At 56.2% G+C, this 17,277-nt stretch overlaps 1 protein-coding gene across 1 annotated transcript in view; it reads left to right on the top strand.

The window, feature by feature from the left end:
• PADI3 (peptidyl arginine deiminase 3) overlaps positions 1 to 17,277 on the top strand; it is a 29,970-nt gene that overhangs the window by 305 nt on the left and 12,388 nt on the right. Inside the window, exons 2-9 of the mRNA XM_025278859.3 lie at positions 6,847 to 7,027; positions 9,269 to 9,341; positions 11,524 to 11,585; positions 12,486 to 12,603; positions 13,928 to 14,053; positions 15,383 to 15,561; positions 15,768 to 15,871; positions 15,965 to 16,076. Coding sequence (XP_025134644.1) covers positions 6,847 to 7,027; positions 9,269 to 9,341; positions 11,524 to 11,585; positions 12,486 to 12,603; positions 13,928 to 14,053; positions 15,383 to 15,561; positions 15,768 to 15,871; positions 15,965 to 16,076 — 955 coding nt within the window. The remainder of the gene's footprint in view (positions 1 to 6,846; positions 7,028 to 9,268; positions 9,342 to 11,523; positions 11,586 to 12,485; positions 12,604 to 13,927; positions 14,054 to 15,382; positions 15,562 to 15,767; positions 15,872 to 15,964; positions 16,077 to 17,277) is intronic.

Raw genomic sequence — 17,277 nt, 5'->3', positions numbered from 1 at the left:
CAGGGGCGTGAAGTGTGGGGGACTAAATGAGGGTGAAAGGCCCTGTCGCTCTGGTTCAGGGCCTCGGAGGCTGCTGGGCACTTGCCCCCATCCTGACGACCCTGCAGGCTGGGCTGGGGTCTCACTGGGCACACAAGACTAGGAAGAGGGGCACCCGCACCCCCAGCTTGTGAGCTCTGCAAGCGGGGCATCCATCCTTTTGTAAAAAAAAAAAAAAAAAGAAATCACTTACACTCAACAAAGCACTTACTCTGTGCCAATCACTGTTCTAAGAGCTTGACAAGCCTCTTGAATTTAATCCTTGAACTTTAACTCCCAAACTTGACTTTCACAACAACCCGAGGAGCTGAGTTTATTACTAGCTCTCTTTTGCTTGGTGGATGTGGAAATGGAGGCCACATTTCCACAGAGCAAGCCGTTGGGTCAACCACACAGCTACCAAGTGGCGAAGCCAGCGCTTAAAGCCGTTCCTGGCCGTGTCTGCTTTCCACTGCCTGCTGCTTACAGGGCAGCACCGGGTGCTTTACGCCCCTGCTACCGCCGTGGCCGTAAAGCCAGAGGCTGGGGGGAGGTCCCCGTCTTCTCTCTCTCCCCCTGGTGGAAAAGGAGAGTTCTGGCAGGGTTTCAGGAGCTGGGCGTTGGGAACCACCAGGAAGCCAGCTACTTTATTTCTCCAGGCGTCCTCGGGGGTCCTAGGTCCAAGGCTGAGCGGGGAACGCAGGTACTCCGGGGGTAGGAGAGGAGAAGCCGCACCGCGCTGCTCTTCCCATCGCGAAGCTCTCCGCGCTCTCCTGAGACGAGCCTGCGTTTCTCAGCCTCAGCGCTGTTGGCATGGTCATTACTTACTGAGGGGCCAGCCTGTGCCCTGGGAGATGTTAAGCAGTGTGTCTCTGGCCTCTCTCAGCAGATGCCAGTGATCACCCCTCACTTGTGATGGCCAAAAACACCTCTGGACATCGCCCAGTGTGCCCTGGAGGGAAGGTCACCCCCACCTGAGAACCAGCATTTTAAACCAGGACTTTAAAAACTGGAGTTAACTTAGAAGCAGAGATGGGGTTGGTCCCAGGGCACTAGAGGAAAGGAGCTGAGGAGCTGGTCTGCAGCAGGCTGAGGGTGGGTGGGCAGTGAGGACTGGGAAGGGGACTTGGTTGCTCCCAACGCAGAGAGAAGCCCCAGATGAGGAGGGGTGCCCGTGCCAGCTGGTGCCACCGCCTCCCCCGGCTCTGCATGCCCGTGGGGGTGACTCACCTGCCCTGCTTACCCCATGCCCGTCGGGCAGCTATGTCTCTTGTTTGACCTGCCAGAGGAAGCTTGGGACCGGCTCCTCCCCTGCAGAACTTTCTAGAGGATGGAGGATAGCCTTGGACCGTGAGTGGCAGAGGCAACAGTGTCTTGGGGTGATGTGGATAGATAGGCCATCCTTGGGGTTCACAGAGGAGGCTGTGGGTGGGACAGCCACGGGGTGGAGGGGGGAGCCTCTGGCCTCAAATGAGAGACTCTCGGGCCTCTAATAACCAGCCCGTCTCGGGGATGGGGAGGAGCTCCTAGTCTGTTCATCGGCACATTCATCAGGTATTAATATTCCTTCAGGGTCTAGTGTGTGCTAGGCATGGGGACACAGTGGTGAACGAGCAGATGTGGCCTCTGACCTCTGAGAACCCTGTCCTGAAATTCTAGCCGAGGCTGGACCACCTCGCAGGGGTGCTGTGGGAAGGAGTCTTGTCTTGCAAGCAAGCGGGACCAGATTACTTCTAAAGTCCCTTCCGACTCGGAGATGCTGTGATTCGGCAATCCTGGGTGCTCAGACTGTGGGTCAACAGGAGAAAGGCAGTGGACGTGGTGGTCGGTCTTGGCTCTGCCTCCTGAGAGCTGTCTGACCTTGGGAAAGTCACTTAACCTCCCATGTCACTCTTTCTTCATCTGTAGAATGAAGGTCGTAATTATATCAGCAGTGGTGCCTAGAGCCTGGTCCATGCCTGTCACTGCCCTAGAGTGCGTGTGACTAACGCTAACTAATACTCCATCCGTTCGGCGAGGTGGGTACTGTCTTCCTCCCCGTCTCAGAGATGAGGAAACTGAGGCACAGAGAGGCTGTGTCATTTGCCCCCTGTTACACAGCCAGAGAGGAGAGGCAGGGCCAGAATGCAGCCCGAGCACTTTGGCCTTCACTTCAAAGGGCTGTGGGCACTACTGAAATCGTGCATGTAGGGCACGTAGGCGATGCCTGGCACATGAACATTCAATTATGGTAACTGCTGCCATTATTACCACCCCCATCATCATCTTAAGTCTCTTCCCTGGCTCTCGAGACAGCCTCGAGTGTCCCCAAACCATCCACAAGATGGCAGAAAAACCTGTGAGCCCTGCTGGGAGAAGGCGGAGAGGAGAAAAGAGAAATTAACACAGGCTAGATGGCTGGATGGCATCACTGACTCGATGGACGTGAGTCGGTGAACTCCGAGAGTTGGTGATGGACAGGGAGGCCTGGCATGCTGCGATTCATGGGGTTGCAAAGAGTCGGACACGACTGAGCGACTGAACTGAACTGAACTGAGCAGTCAGGGCGGGCTCCCTGGAGGCAGAGCCTTGCAGGACGATCAAGACCCCTTGGGATCTCTAATCACTAGCAGATTAAACCTATCTTCCTTCTTTCCACTGAGTTGGAGGTGGCCCAGGCTTGGTGAAGGGGTTTTGCTCTCCCTGTTCGGGGTAACACACAGGCGTGATGAGCCACGCACTGGCTCGCAGCCAGGACTGAGAACGCCGTCCCTAGTTGGAAGGACAGACAGCTCACCATGAGCTCAGCAGAGGCCGTTGTACAGAATGAAGAGGCTTGGGGTGCCTGGGGCAGGAACCCTGAGTGCTGACCCTGGTCCCGTCACCCTCTGCTATGTCACCTTGAGCACATTTCTGCTCCTTCCTGAGGCTCAGTTTCCACATATGTGCCCCAGAGAGGTTGGCATTGAAGAGTGGCTTTCAGGCTCTGCTCACAGAGGCTTCTGAGCCTCCTCCTTGGTTAGACAAAGCAGCTTCCCTCGGTCTCCCACAAATTCTGTTTGGTGTACAGCTCTGGCCTGCCTGTGCAGAGAGCAGAGTCTGGGAGGCAGACACATCTTTAACTCTCTACTACCTGGACTTTGTAAAAGGGGTGTGTGCGTCCGCCATTGTCCAGGGGCAGGAAGACGTAGGATTAAGGAAGGGCAGTGAGTTCCTGGATGGCGTTCTTCTGGTGAGGCTGGTGGGGCTGGGAATCTGGGACCTCACCGAACAGAGAGGGACAGCTGGCATCCTGAGCGCTCTGAGCCTTGGTCTCCCCTGCTGCCATGGGCCAGCTCGTTGGGGACCTTGGTGGTCATCTCGTCAACCTTTCTTTTCTCAGTGACAGAGAACCTTTCCCATCAGTTTCCCGGCTCTAAAATGCCTAGTTTTCCCAGAGGTGGCGGTCCTAAGAGCTGGGAGGGAGAGGGTGGGTTTGAGTTTGCAAGGGAGTGGGGACAGAGCTGGCTTGAGTCCTGACTCTGTCCCTCACCAGCTGCGTGGCTTTGAGTAAGTCGCCTGTCGTCTCTGAGCCTCCCTTTTCTTATCTGTAAGGTGGGGGAATAGTACTGACATCCGGTGGCCTGGGGCGCCATCTGCATCATCACTCTCATAAAGGCAGGCCTGAGCTGTCTGGATGCCCAGGAGTGCGTGAGCTCACGCTGCGTCCCCCCACGCCCCCTGGGCGGGGTGGCAGGTCCAGCATTTCTGAGACACCCCTCCTTAGCTATGTCCTCAGACTTCACTGGACATCAGGTGGTTTAAAAGAGCTCTGCGTGCAGAACTTATGGTTCTGGAATCGGCATTTTCAGTAGGTCTGAGGTTGATGCCATGAGGGTGACCAGCGGTCCCTGTTTGCCTAAGACTTTCTAGGTCTTATTACTGAATGTCCTGCACCCCAGGAAATGCCCCGGTCCCTGGCAAACCAGAACTGTGGGTCATTCCACCATGTTTTTCCCAGCGCGCACCAGCTCCTAGGCTGTGGCGTCCTGAAGCTGCCTGAGAGGACTTGGCGATGGAGAGGGTCTTGGAAGGTCCTGCGTGTGGGGGAGGGCACAGCCCCCAGCTGTGTGTGCCCAGGGCTGGGCTGGGGTGCCATCTGGAGCAGCAGGCTGTGCTCGGGGCGGCCTGACCGGAGGCGGAACTTCATCCAGGTGAGCCTTGGGCCACCTCCCATGCCCTCCAGGCACCGGGGAACTCAGATCCTCCCATCCTGCCGCAGGGCTTCCCCCAGCAGCCTCCGCTTCAGTCTTCCTAACACACAGCTGTGTGGGGGGTATAAACCCTGAACCGGGGTTCCAGGCACTGCCTTCCAGTCTGATCTCTTCTGGGCCCCAGTTTCTCCAGCAGGGAAATAATGGCACGGGTGCAGGGGCCCTCAACTTTCGCTCATTCTGTTCATCATACAAACGCACTCATTTCATCTGCTCATCATCCCCACTTAATCGATGCCGACACAGAGAGGTCAAGGCCACGCAGCCAGTGAGCAGTGGAGCTGGACTTGAACCCAGGCAACCTGGCCCCAGAGCCCTCAGGCTTAGCCACCTCACCACGGCTCCGCCGGTCACCCTCGTACTCAGGAACCAGCGCTAGCTCCCACTACATAGGAATGAAATGACAACAAGCTCGTTGCAGCCTGAGTTTGCCCTTGACCTCCTCTGCTTGGGAACCCCTTCCCTTTAGCTGTGTCTCCTCCTTGCCCTTAGTTCACCCCTTTCTCTGAGAAGCTTCCCCAGACGCCCCAGTCCCGGCCTCAGCCTGCTCCCGTGTGCCCGCCTCCTATGTCCTAATTTACCTTAATAACCCCATCCGCCTTCCTGGCCGGTGGTTTTCCAAGACTGCCCCATCTGTTATTGTGTTTGAGCCTCACGGTTGCCTTCGGTTGGCCCAGTGGCTGTCATTGCCCCGCTTTAAAGGCAAGGCTGCAGGGCCAGGTGAGCTGTTTAAGGCCACTTGGCTGTAGGGCAGCCCAGCCTGGTCTAGAACCTGTGTCCTGACCCTGGTGCTGGTACCCCTGAGCCCCTGGCTTCTTTGGGACCCTCCTGCACAGGGCTGGCTTCCGTCTTCATCTGGGGTCCCCCTGGAGGCTCACATGGGGCCTGGGCTGGGAAGGTACAGGAGAGCCGGGCTGAAATACCCCAAACCACAGTCTGCAGCCTGGGAACTGGGTGGGCGTCACATCTGAAGGACCACCCAAGCTGTGCCGCTCTAGCTGGGGAGGCCTGGGGTCCAAGGAGCACCTGGGTTGTCGGGGGGGTGGGGGCTGGGGGCCTTTCACACCGGGTCCAGCTGCGTGAGTCTCTGTGCCTCTGGCTTCCGTATCTGTCTCTCCATCTCTGTGTCCCCACGCCTCTCACTGCAGGCTCTCCCTGTCCCCCAACGGTCTGGCTCACAGACCCAGGGCTCAGCAGAATAGAGCTCTGGAAACGTCAGCTTTGGGAGTCAGTTACCAGATAAAACCCAGGACACTCAGTTAAACTGGAGGTCCAAACAATGAGTAATTTTTTTAGTCGAAGGATGTCCCAAATATTGCACAAGGTGTACTTATGCTAAGATAACTGTTTGTTATCAAAAAAAAAAAAAAAGATAACTGTTTGTTGGTTACCTGAAATTCGAGTCTGACTGCATGTGCTATAGTTTATTAAACCTGGCAGCCCTGCCTGGGAGGAGACACAGGTGCGTCAGCTCCTCCTACCTGGTGAGGGACCCGCCTGATGGAGTACAGTTTGGGCTCTGTATATTTCTCTTTCTATAAAGGGAAGCTGTGCTGAGAAGTGCCAGAATCGTGCCAGCAGAGGAGCGAAGGAGGCCTGCTCTCTTCCATGTGGAGGCAGAGCAGGGAGAGGGCCTTGGGGCGGAGGGGGACTGTGGACAGCAGTGCAGCTTGGGCACGCCTCTTGCCCATCCTGAGCCTCGGTTTCCCCCCAATAAATGGGACTGTGCAGAAGATCAGATGAGTCGATATTTGGGAAGGTTTAGTCGAGCCCACCATGCTAATCGTTCGGGGGGGGGGGGGGCCCTGGGGGTTTTGACTTCTGTTGCCATTACACCGGGATAAGAATGTGGACTCAGCAGCCAGGAGGCCTGGATGTGGATCCCAGTCCTGCCACCTACTAGCTCCATGAGCTTGGCCAGGTTACTTTAACCTCAGTTTTCCCGTCTGTAAAATGGGAGATAATAATAGTACCTACCTGGGTTTTTTTTTAATGGATTACATGACAATATATGTAATGAAGCTTGAATACGGCTGGCACATAGCAAGAGCTCAGCCAGTTGTCCCCCGGCTGGGGTGTGTGCTGCTTCCTCCAGGAAGCCTTCCGGCTCCTCTCCCCACAGAGGCCTCTCCCTGTGTGACCCCACTGCCTCCTGACCCACCTTTTGCCCTGGGCAGAGCTGTCCTCAGCGCTCCAGCTGGCTTGAAGGTTCTGGGGCAGTGGGCGCTCCTTCCCGTATGCGCATGGGCACCCTACACACACACCATCGGGAGGAGCAGACTGATTTCAAACAAGACGCCCGACCAGCTAGAGCTGAAAGAAGTCCCAGGGCCATCGGACAGCATGGACTTTTTAGCCCTACAATGAATACCTGGAGAACTCACAAGGGAAATGTTAACCAACACAGAACCTGGGAATGAGACTGTGTATATGTGTGGGGGGTCCAAGTTTGACTCCTAGGAGCTTGCTGGAAGGATCTGAGAAGCCTGGGGTAGTCTGGGAAGGCTTCCTGGAGGAAGCAAGAGTTTGAGCCAGAGTTCAAGCATCTGAGCGAGGGCTGCCCCCTAGCACTTTCCATGGCTTGCGTCCTTACCAGGTCAGTTCCCGAGGGCACAGAGATGTTCGAGGTCTACGGAACCCCCGGCGTGGACATCTACATCTGCCCCAACACGGAGAGGGACCGGGAGCGTGCGGATGCCCGGCGGTGGCAGTTTGACATGGGCTCCCAGATCATCGTGGTCATGAACTCTCCCAGCAACGAGCTCGACGACAGTCACGTGAGCGCACCCCCTTGTCTGGGGGTGACTGGGGGTGGGGGGTGACCCAGCTCCACGAGGGCCCAGTGCCCTCTCTTATCCAGAATGTGGGGTAACCCAGAGGGCAAGAGCCCGGCCCTGGAGCCGCCAGCTCTGCGATGTAGGAACACAAACTGTGGGTCTGCTGGCCACTCTCGTCACCTCTCGGAGCCTCAGTTTCCCCACCTGAGGCTGAGGGTCGATTCGTGGTCCCCGTTACTATGAATGAGGGAGAGAAAGCAGAGGTGGACAGGGGAGCAGCTGCCTCGGGGGCCCCTTCCCTCAGGGCCTCACCTTCCCTAACCTGCAGCCTTCCTGACCCGGCTCCCTTCTCAGGCAGGGTGCCTGCCCTCCTCTCCTCTCTGCCCATTCAGCCATAAGAGCGAGTCTACCACGGCAGGGCTGGAGGCAGTGTTCTGGCCTCTGGGCAGGGGACCTTTGAAAAATGGAGATGGGGTGGCCCGTGAGCTTGGTGCAGCGGGAGTCAGGTCTGTCTTGCAGGCACAGGCTCCCACTGCACATCAGGAGCGCCATTTCGGGAAACTGGCCCTTTGAGGAGCACTGACCGGGGCCCAGTACTAGGCAGCGTGCTCTCCTCCAGCCCTGACGACGGCCTCAGAGGCGGGGTCTCGTGCGCGGTTCTCAGGGGAGGCACTAGGGTTCAGAGCAACCATCCCGGGGCCACAGAGCTGGTCAGTGGGGGAACTAGAGCTCAGGGGTCAGACCTGCCTGACTCCTGGGGACAAGCTCCCTCCGTGAGCCCCATGTCTTTCCCACCCAGGGATCCGAATTAGCCTATCCAGGGAGTTTCATGCGGCAGGTGGGGCAGGACTCCACGAATCTATTTTACAAGGAGCTAGACCAAGAAGGGGCGTGGCTCACCTGAAGTCACGTGATCAGTGAGTAGCCGAGTGGGTGAGGGTCAGGACAGAGGCCCCCAGAGCCCTGCCAGAAGGTGGGCCAGCCTGCGATGGGCGCCCAGCACTGAGCCAGAGACACTGCGGAGGCTGCCACTCTCTGAATTCCTTGGCCCCGAGGACCACAGGGACAGAGGAGGGCCATCAGAACGTCCCTGCCTTTGTCCGGGGTCCAGGTAACCGTGTGCCTGAAGCGAGCATCCCTGCTGGGGCTTGACACTCGGGGGTTCGCAGCTGCAGGATTTCGGGGCTCTCAGGACTGAGGAGGGACGGGTCTCGGTAAGTTCCTGAGCCCCCTGGGAGACAGGACATCAGAGCCGGAGAGCTGAGGGACCGCATCAGGAGGGAGGGTTCCGGAGGAGGGCGGAGGGTGAAACGGCTTCGATGCATCCGCCTGGAGTTCGCTTTATCATCATCGCCGTCTTCAGCCTCACCTTTAACAGCTGTCGGGCGTGTGCTGTGGGCACGGTGCCAAACGTCCCACGCTTTCCGGCTTTAATCCGAACAACCTGTCATCAGTCCCACGGAGCCATTATCAGCGCCGCTCCACAGCGGAGGAAACGGAGACCCAGACAGCACAGTAACTTTCCCGGGTGTCCTCTGCCAGCCCAGGCCATCTGACTCAGGAGCGCTGCGCCGGCTCATACACCCCGCCCCCTGCCCTCTCATAACAAGAGCTGGTATTTCTTGGGCATTTCCTACCAGATCAGTCTTCTCCATGGATTGTTTCAAATCTGAACTACCGTCCTCTGATTGTAGGGACCTGTATAAAGCCCATATTGCAGAGGAGCAAACTGAGGCAGCTCAGAAAGGTGAAGGGCCTTGGCGGAGGTCACAGAACCTGGAGGCGCTGGGCTCAAGTAAAGGCCTGTCCAAATCCCACAGTTAGGAGGGTGTCCCTACGCCCTGCCCAGTGCAAACTCCTCATTTTATTTTATTTTATTTTTAATGTATTGATTTATTTGGCTGTACCGGGTCTTAGTCTCAGCACCAAGCTCCTTGTTTTATCCATGGCAAAACTGAGATCCTAAGGGGAACAGGGACTTGCTAAAATCACACAGGAGTCAGCAGCAGCACTGGGGTGCAGGTCTCCATGGAATCCCTCACAAATAGTTCCCATTGTACAGATGAGCTAACCGAGGCACGGAAAAATAAGTGGCAGAGAAGGCTAAAGGAAGAGCTGGGTTGGTGGCTGCACAGAGGTTCCGGGGAGCGCCTCCCCTCCTTGCCAGATCCCCCAAGACCTGTGCTTTGGGGCCAGGCTCCTAGTTTCAGCCAGCTTGACCCTGGGCCCATCTCTCCACAGGTTCAGATTTCCTACCATTCCAGCCGAGACTCCTCCCCCCTGGCCTACGCGGTGCTCTACCTCACCTGTGTGGGTAAGTCGGGGGCCTCAGCCAAGGGCAGGGTGAAGGTGGTGCCGGGCTGGATAAACACCAGCGGGGCAAATGGAGAACCGGAACTCAGGCCCAGGCACTTGTGCTTATCCTGTGGTGCTCAAGAAACTTGGATCCCCAGCTTATATCATCCTCAAAAACACACTTCAGATGGGTTTGCTGTCTGACGCAGGGAACCCAAAGCCGGTGCTCTGACCGCCTAGAGGGATGGACGGGGAGGGAGGTGGGAGGACTCGAGTTTAAGAGGGAGGGGACGATGTATACCTCTGGCTGACTCATGCCGATGTGTGGCAGAGACCATCACAATATGGTAAAGTAATCATCCTCCGATTAAAAATAAAATTTAAAAAAAGTCCAGGTGAAAGTCAACATTTTAAAGCTTTTAGAAGAGAACGTCTCTTCAACTTCAAAGTAGTCAGAAGTTTTCTTTAACAAGGCAAAACAAAAGCACAGCCCACTGGGGGCAAGATTGCTAAATTAGACTCTCCTGAAATGGAAATCTTCTATATAACGGAGGACAAGTACAAAGTCAGACTAGGAGAAGCAATTTGCAATGCGTATGCCTGGATCAGCGTTTGCAGGTAATGGAGAATGCTGATCAATAAGAAGGAACAACCAAACAATTAATAGAAATAAGCAAAAAACCGAAACCAGCAAATCACAGTGGAGAAAATCCTAGTGCTCAGAACCCAAATGAAAAGATACTCAACATAGAGCTGCCAAGGATGTGGGACCGAAACTCCTTCTGCCAGGGGGTGGGGTTCACGCTGGGGCAGCCACTTCGGAGGGCAAGAAAGTTAGCAAGAGAGCTGAAAAGGTCTGCCTGCAGGAGGTGTGTTTGGAAGCAGAACCTCTGAGTTACAGGGAGTGAACATTTCAGCCGTGATAGATACTCCCAGATGGCTCTCCCGAAAGGCCGTACCTTCTTATATACCTGCCAACAGCGCAGGGGAGTGTCTTGCCAACACTGTCCATTTCCAGCCTTTTCTGTTTTTCCAGCCTGAGAGGTCAGCGCTTCATGGTTGCTTTCCTTTGCCTCTGTTAAGTTAGGACTGAGGTTGGGGATCTCCCTGCCTCCCCCTCCGCGGACACACACCCACACCTTGTTTACAGGAAAATAACACATACAGAAAAATACGTATGTATTGGTTTGGCAAAAAAAGTTTGGTTTTCTTAGCACTTTATGGAAAAACCCGAACAAATTTTTAGGCCAACCCAATATGAGTGTGTGTGTGTTGGCGGGGTTGGAGGGGCGGATACAAGAACAGCTAGAAAGCAAACCCTTGAGCAGCCATCGCCCAGGTCAAGAAACAGAACAGGGAACATGACCAGCACCCCAAACTACCCCCAAGCCCTCTCTGATCGTAACTCGCTCCTTCCCCTACGGTAACCACTGTCTGGTGATAAATATTTCCTTTCCTTTCTTTACGGTTTTGTCATCTGAATAGGCACACCCAAATCATATCATCTATTTTTGCCTGCCTTGGCCTCTGTCTGGGTGGGGTCACGTTGTGCCTTTCGCCCCACCTTATGTTTCTGAGACTCATCCCCTTCTTGTATGGTGGTTGAGTGTCTTTTCACATATTTAAAAATCATTTCAATTTTTTTTCTCTCTCTCTTGAAGGTTTCATGTGTACTGTAAAACCTCCCCCAGCTTCTGGGGAGAGTGGTTAAGAAGGTGGGATGGAGGCGGGGATACGAGGGGAAGCTGAGGCTCAGAGCCCAGTAGGTGCCAGAGCCTAGGTCCACATCCACGATTGTCTGACACCAAAGCCCAGGCTTACTGGCCCATCCCTGGGAGACGAGGGAGCTTCATACAGACCCAGAATGTCCCAGGCAACCCAGGCGCGGGGCAGAGTGTCCCCCAGACAGTGAGGGTTACAGGGGGGCAGAAGAGGGAGAATTCAGGGAAGGCTTCCTGGAGGGGGCAGCATTTGACCTGGGTTTTTGCTCTGACCCTGTATCTTCCCCAAGGCCTCTTTCCCCAGCCCCGAGAGGGAGGCTCCAAATGCTCCTACCTCTGGGTAGCGTCTTCTTGGAAATGACTTCCATTTGTCTGGCCCCAGAATGGGCCCTGAGACTGAGGCTAAAAGGCGGAGGTCATGGGCCTGTGCTGGGCCCCTGGGAGGCTTGTCGTGACTCGCCCTCTGCCCTGTCCTTGCAGATATCACCCTGGACTGTGACCTGAACTGTGAAGGCAGGCAGGACAGGGACTTTGTGGACAAGGTAGGCTATCTCTGCCTGGACCCAGAAAGGGACATGGAGTTCGCAGCTGCTCTAGGCTGGGTTAAAAGGGGTGGGGTCTTTAGAGGTATCCCCCTGCCTCCCAGCTGATGTCAAGGCCAGTGGAGCCAACCCAAGAATGGCTGGGGATCGTCTTTCACTGGCAGAAAAAGCATCATCAAGAATTGTAAGCATGTGCGTGCCCAGCCCTGGGCTATTCTCCCTTTGTAGGGACAAGTCCTTCTGCATTTTCAATCTAGGCTGGGGGTTGGCAAACCTTTTTTTTTTTTGTAAGAGCAAGATAGTAAATGTTTTAGGCTTTGCAGGCCATCCTGTCTCTGCTGCAACAGTTCGATTCTGCCAGTGTAGGATGAAAGAGCTATGTAGTCAATATGGGGAAAAGGATGTGACAGTGTTCCAATAAAACTTTATTTAGAAAAACAGGCAGTAAGCTAGATTGTAGCATGCGGACCTCCTAACCTATGTGAAAAGGAAATCTACCAAGTCTGAAACTATAGAAGAACTTTGGGCTGAATTGTGGTGATGCTGAAGATGCTGGGAGTTCAGAGGTCACGCTGGGCTTTGTGAGCAAGGGAGAAGTCCGCCTGAGCTGGGCTCCAGAGTTCGGCAAGAGGCAGGGCATTTCAGCTGGAAGGAGCAGCAGGAGCCAAGGAGGGAAGACGGACCTCATCCTCAGAAAGCTGCCTGTTGGAAAAGGGGATGCTGGCTGGAGGCATGCCACAGACTGCTGTGAACGAGGCTGTCGTTTGAGTAGTAGGAGCTGCTGCGTTCCTGGAGCTTGTCTTTCAGCTCAGGGCAGAGAAGAGAGGAGGGGTGAGAGCCGGGGAGGGGGGCGCAGGCCTGGCCAGAGCCCCCGTCACCGCTGTGCTTTGCCATCGGCAGCGGCAGTGGGTCTGGGGACCTTGTGGGCACGGAGCCATCCTGCTGGTGAACTGCGACAGAGACAGTATGAGCTCTGACGACCAGGACAACTGTGACCACCACGTGCGCTGCCTGCAAGGTGAGGGGCTCCAGGGCCGCCGCTCGGCCGCCCTGCCGGGAGTCTCACCCACGAGGGGGGCTCTGAAGGCAGAGCCTGGGGCCAGAGGTTCAGCTTCCAGGCGCGCCTTAATGTTCCTTAAAACCTGCCCCTCCCCAGCACCCCAGCGCCAGCGGGCACCCCCGCCAGGGCAGAGCTCTGGAGAGGAGCGGCCTCCTCTTCCTCCCCCTCCAGGCTTGGAAAGTGCTAACACTGAGCACCTACTGTGCGTCAGGGCCTTTCCCCAAATTCTCATCTAAGCATCCAAGCAGGAGGGCGGCCTCCCCCAAATTCAGAGATGACGATGTTGACACTCAGAGGTCAGGGGATCCCCGAAGTCACTCAGCCAGCCTGCGGCAGGTCCAAGGTTCCCATAACCCCAAATCCAGCCTCCTTCCCACCGGCATCGCTGGCCTGGATTTCAGAGATGCCCCATATTCCCTGGTGGCTCAGCTGGTAAAGAATCCGCCTGCAATGCAGAAGACCCAGGTTTGACTCCTGGGTCAGGAAGATCCCCTGGAGAAGGGATAGGCTACCCACTCCAGTCTTCTTTGGCTTCCCTGGTGTACTCAGCTGGTAAAGAATCCACCTTCAACGTGGGAGGCCTGGGTTCGATCCCTAGGTTGGGAAGGTCCCCTGGAGAAGGGAAAGGCTACCCACTCCAGTATTCTGGCCTGGAGCATTCCATGGACTGTGTAGTTCATGGGGGCCTGGAGAATTTGATGGACTGTATGGTCCATGGGGTTGCAAAGAGTCAGACACGGCTGAGCATTTTCCACATTCTAAGTCCATCCTGAGCCGCGTACACAGCCCCATGAAGGACGCCTTGGCGGTGTCCTGGGTGTGGGTCAGGGGCTTCACCCACGAGATGCCCAAACTACTCTGAAAGTTGGCAGGATCATTTCAGAGACTGGAGCACTAAGGCTCCGGGAGGGAGGGGCCGGCCCAGGGCAGCAGCGAGTGACACTGGGCCTGAGAGGAGAGCCCTTAGCCGCCTGCTGCCCGGACGGCCTTCTCACCGCACGTTGCTCCTGCACACCTGCCCCGGGCCAGGCAGCAGGCTGGCCGCTTTGCACTTCTGTTTCTATGGGCAGAGGAGGAAACGGAGGCACAGAGAGAGCAGGAAGCATCTCACCACGTCACACGTGTACAGACATACTCCTGCTTTTGTCCTGGTGGCTCTCAGTATTTCCACGGGGCGGGCAGAGCTGGGGCTCAGAGACCCAGGACTTGGCACCCTCTGCCCTGGGGAGGGGCTGGGGTGCTAGAGGCCCCCTGAGCAGCTGCCCTGTGTCTGGCTCCCCAGACCTAGAAGACATGTCTGTGATGATTCTGCGGACACAAGGCCCCGATGCCCTGTTTGACGACCACAAACTCGTCCTCCACACTTCCAGCGCTGATGCCGAGCGGGCGCGGGTGTTCCATGCCTGTGGTGAGTTGATGCCTGTCCTTCCCTGCCCAGGGGGTGGGGGGTGCTCAGTTTCCCCACCCAGGCTGGGGTGCAGGCTCTGCTCTGGCTCCGGGGCCGCCTTGAGGGCCCAGAGGAAGAAGCATCAGATGCGCGAGTTTCATGACTGGTTGCCTGGTGTCCCTGGCACAGCCGTGCCCAAGATGGTTTTAGCAGATGAATGCATTTTTAAACATATTTTAAGCACGTTTAAAAATTTTGATTATCAAAACTTTCAAGCATACCCAGAAGCAGAACACTGTGAAGAACCTGTATATGCCAACCACTCAGACTCAACAAGGATCGCTATTTTGCTTCTCTTACTTGATCTATCCTTTCTTGTTTGCTGAAGTGTTTTAAAGCCAGTCCCAGACACCCTGGCTCCTCTGTTGAGTCTGCATCTCCCGCCCACCCCGATAAACCCCAAACCATTGCTTTACATAGCTACAATGTCATTATCACGAATGCAAGCAGGATAATACCTTCAAAAAATACAAATATGTATTTGGGTTTTTCTGTAAGGTGTAACTTTTGGGGCAACACAATACAAGTAGTAATGCGCTCATTTTAGAAATACAGAAGTATGTAAAGTTAAAAATGAGAGTTCTCTACCCAGCTCCAAAACCTGACTCTTAACATGTGTCCTCTGTTGACCATTTCGTGTGTGTTCTTCCTGACATTTTTTTATGTGCACTGACCGTGCTTGGTGCGTGCGTGCGCGCGCGTGTGTCCACATTCTGCTTTCCACATGGTTTCTCTCACCAAGTTATGCATCCTTCACGTCTCTCTGTGTGTTTGTTTAGCTCTGCTTTGCCTTCCTCCACAGCCGCGTCATATTCCAAAGCGTGGAGGTGCTGTAACTGATCTGGTCCCATGAATGTACGGTTTTTGTGGTGTTTTGATTTTGCAGAAATCTCGGTTCCTGGAGGGCAGGGACCGTGCTCACAGCGGTGTCCTGAGCCCTGAACCACACCTCCTAGGGGCATCGTAGGTGCTCAGTAAATAATCCGCGAACACCTTCCATTTGTATTTTATAGGAAAGACACCTACCTAGACAGGGACTTGCTGTTAGGGGTAAACATTGCTTTGCTAGATGCCACCAAATTGCCCTCTGAAAGATCTGAGCGGCGCCTTAGAGAGGAACGCCCTCCCTGCCCCACCCAGACCTGCCCGCACTCGGGTGTAAGCCTCTCTCTCCTCTGCGAGTGGGAGGTGAGAAGCGGGGGTGGTTGTGTGGCTTCCATTGTGTTGGGGAGGTTGCGCGATGCTTCCTGCTCCCGGGGCCCCTCGCGAGGCCCTTCTGCCCCCTGCCAGGCCCCGAGGACTCCTGCGAGGCGTACCGGCACGTGCTGGGCCAGAACAAGGTGTCCTACGAGGTGCGCCGCTTCCACGGGGACGAGGAGCGCTTCTTCGTGGAGGGCCTGTCCTTCCCCGACGCCGGCTTCTCGGGGCTCCTCACCTTCCACGTCACCCTGCTGGATGACTCCAACGAGGTAGGGGCGGCCAGGACAGACAGGGTGGGCAACGGCCTCCCTGCTAGGAGAGGTAGGTGCCCCCGGCGTGGAGGATCCTGGCCACCCGCAGCTGCCTCTCCAGAAACTAAGGAGCTAGCAGCTTGCTTGAGTCCACAGTGGTCCTTGACCAAGCCAGGCGCTGGGCCCCGAGGCCAGTCTGCTTCCCCTCCGGTCTCAACCTGCAGGATTTCTCCGAGTCCCCCATCTTCACCGACAGCGTGGTGTTCCGAGTGGCCCCCTGGATCATGACGCCCAGCACCCAGCCGCCCCTTGAGGTGTACGTGTGCCGGTGAGTGGGGGCCGGGTGTCCTCTGACCCTGCTGGCTGCTCTGGCCCCTGTGTCTGCCTGTGTCCTGAACACTCTCCCTGGGCTCGTCCGCAGTGTGAAGAACAACACGTGCTTCGTGGATGCGGTGGCAGAGCTGGCCAGAAGGGCCGGCTGCAAGCTGACCGTCTGCCCGCCGGCCGAGAACCGCAACGATCGCTGGATCCAGGTACCGCGGCCTCTGGGCGGTGAGCGCATCGAGTGACCCCGGCCTGCGGGAGAGGCGGCCCCTCCAACGCAGGGGCTGCTGGGAATATCCGGGAGGACCAGGGCCACGTCCGCCCTCCCCAGGGCCCTGCTCTTTCTAATTCTAGACCCAGAGCTCTCCCCCCTCTCCAGAACCTTCTGGAGACTCAGGCACACTGACGTTGAATATGACATCCATTCACCCACAGGATCTGGGCTAGGTACTGGGGGCGGTCGTGATGGCAGAGGTGGGGACGCCCGCTCCCTGCCCTCAACGGCCTGGACCAGTGATCCTCCATGGAAGGTCGTTTTTGCCCCAGGGATGCTGCCAAACATCCTACAATACACAGGACAGCCCCCACGACAAAGAACTAGCTGGTTCCAAGTGTCAAGAGAGCCGAGGCTGAGAAGCCCTGGTGCAGAGAATGAATGGGATGGAAATCGCTGTTCCAACTGTCTAAGACGGAGCAGGGGTGCTGGGGTCCTGGAGGCGGGTGGAATCACCCTTGTCTGTGAAGGAGATCAGTGAGGACTGCCTGGAGGGGGCGTTTGAGCTGAACCAGATTTGGCGAATGGATAATGACTTGTGTGGTGTATCGAGCACTCCCTGCAGGCCATGCCCATCATCATTTCATCTTCCTGACAATGCCCTGTCAGTGAAGAAGGAACTCTCAGTGAGGCGAGATGCTTTGGGCCGCAGAGCTGGTGAGGGTGGTCCTGGAAGAGGGCTGGGCTGTGCAGAGGCCCAGAGGTGGGAGATGTGAGAAGGGGCAGCAGCTGTTCTCCTTGGCCAGGATCAAGCTCCTGTGAGGGCTTCCCAGGTGGCACTAGCGGTAAAGAAGCTGCCTGCCAGTGCAGGAGGCAGAGGAGATGCCAGCTCCATCTCTGGGTCAGCAAGGTCCCCTGGAGGAAGGCATGGCAACCCACCCCAGTGTTCTTGCCTGGAGAATCTGAGGAGCCTGGTGGGCTACTGTCCATAAGGTCGCACAGAGCTGAACATGGCTGAAGCGACTTAGCATGCACGCAAATTTCTGCAAAGGGTAAGAACTGAGGTGAGAGGCCTTGAGCACCAAGCTAAGAAGCTTTCCTTTCAGTTGGAAGTTCGTCCCAGGAGTTGTTTCAGGACGGGATGCTAGGGCAAGAACTGGCTCGGTCTGGATCCTGGCTGTGCTGTTGACTAGCTG

This window comes from Bubalus bubalis, chromosome 2 (assembly GCF_019923935.1).
Source record: "Bubalus bubalis isolate 160015118507 breed Murrah chromosome 2, NDDB_SH_1, whole genome shotgun sequence".
NCBI lineage: Eukaryota > Metazoa > Chordata > Mammalia > Artiodactyla > Bovidae > Bubalus > Bubalus bubalis.
The sequence above is the reverse complement of the archived record's forward strand: the minus strand, read 5'-3'. Positions and strand labels throughout refer to the sequence as shown.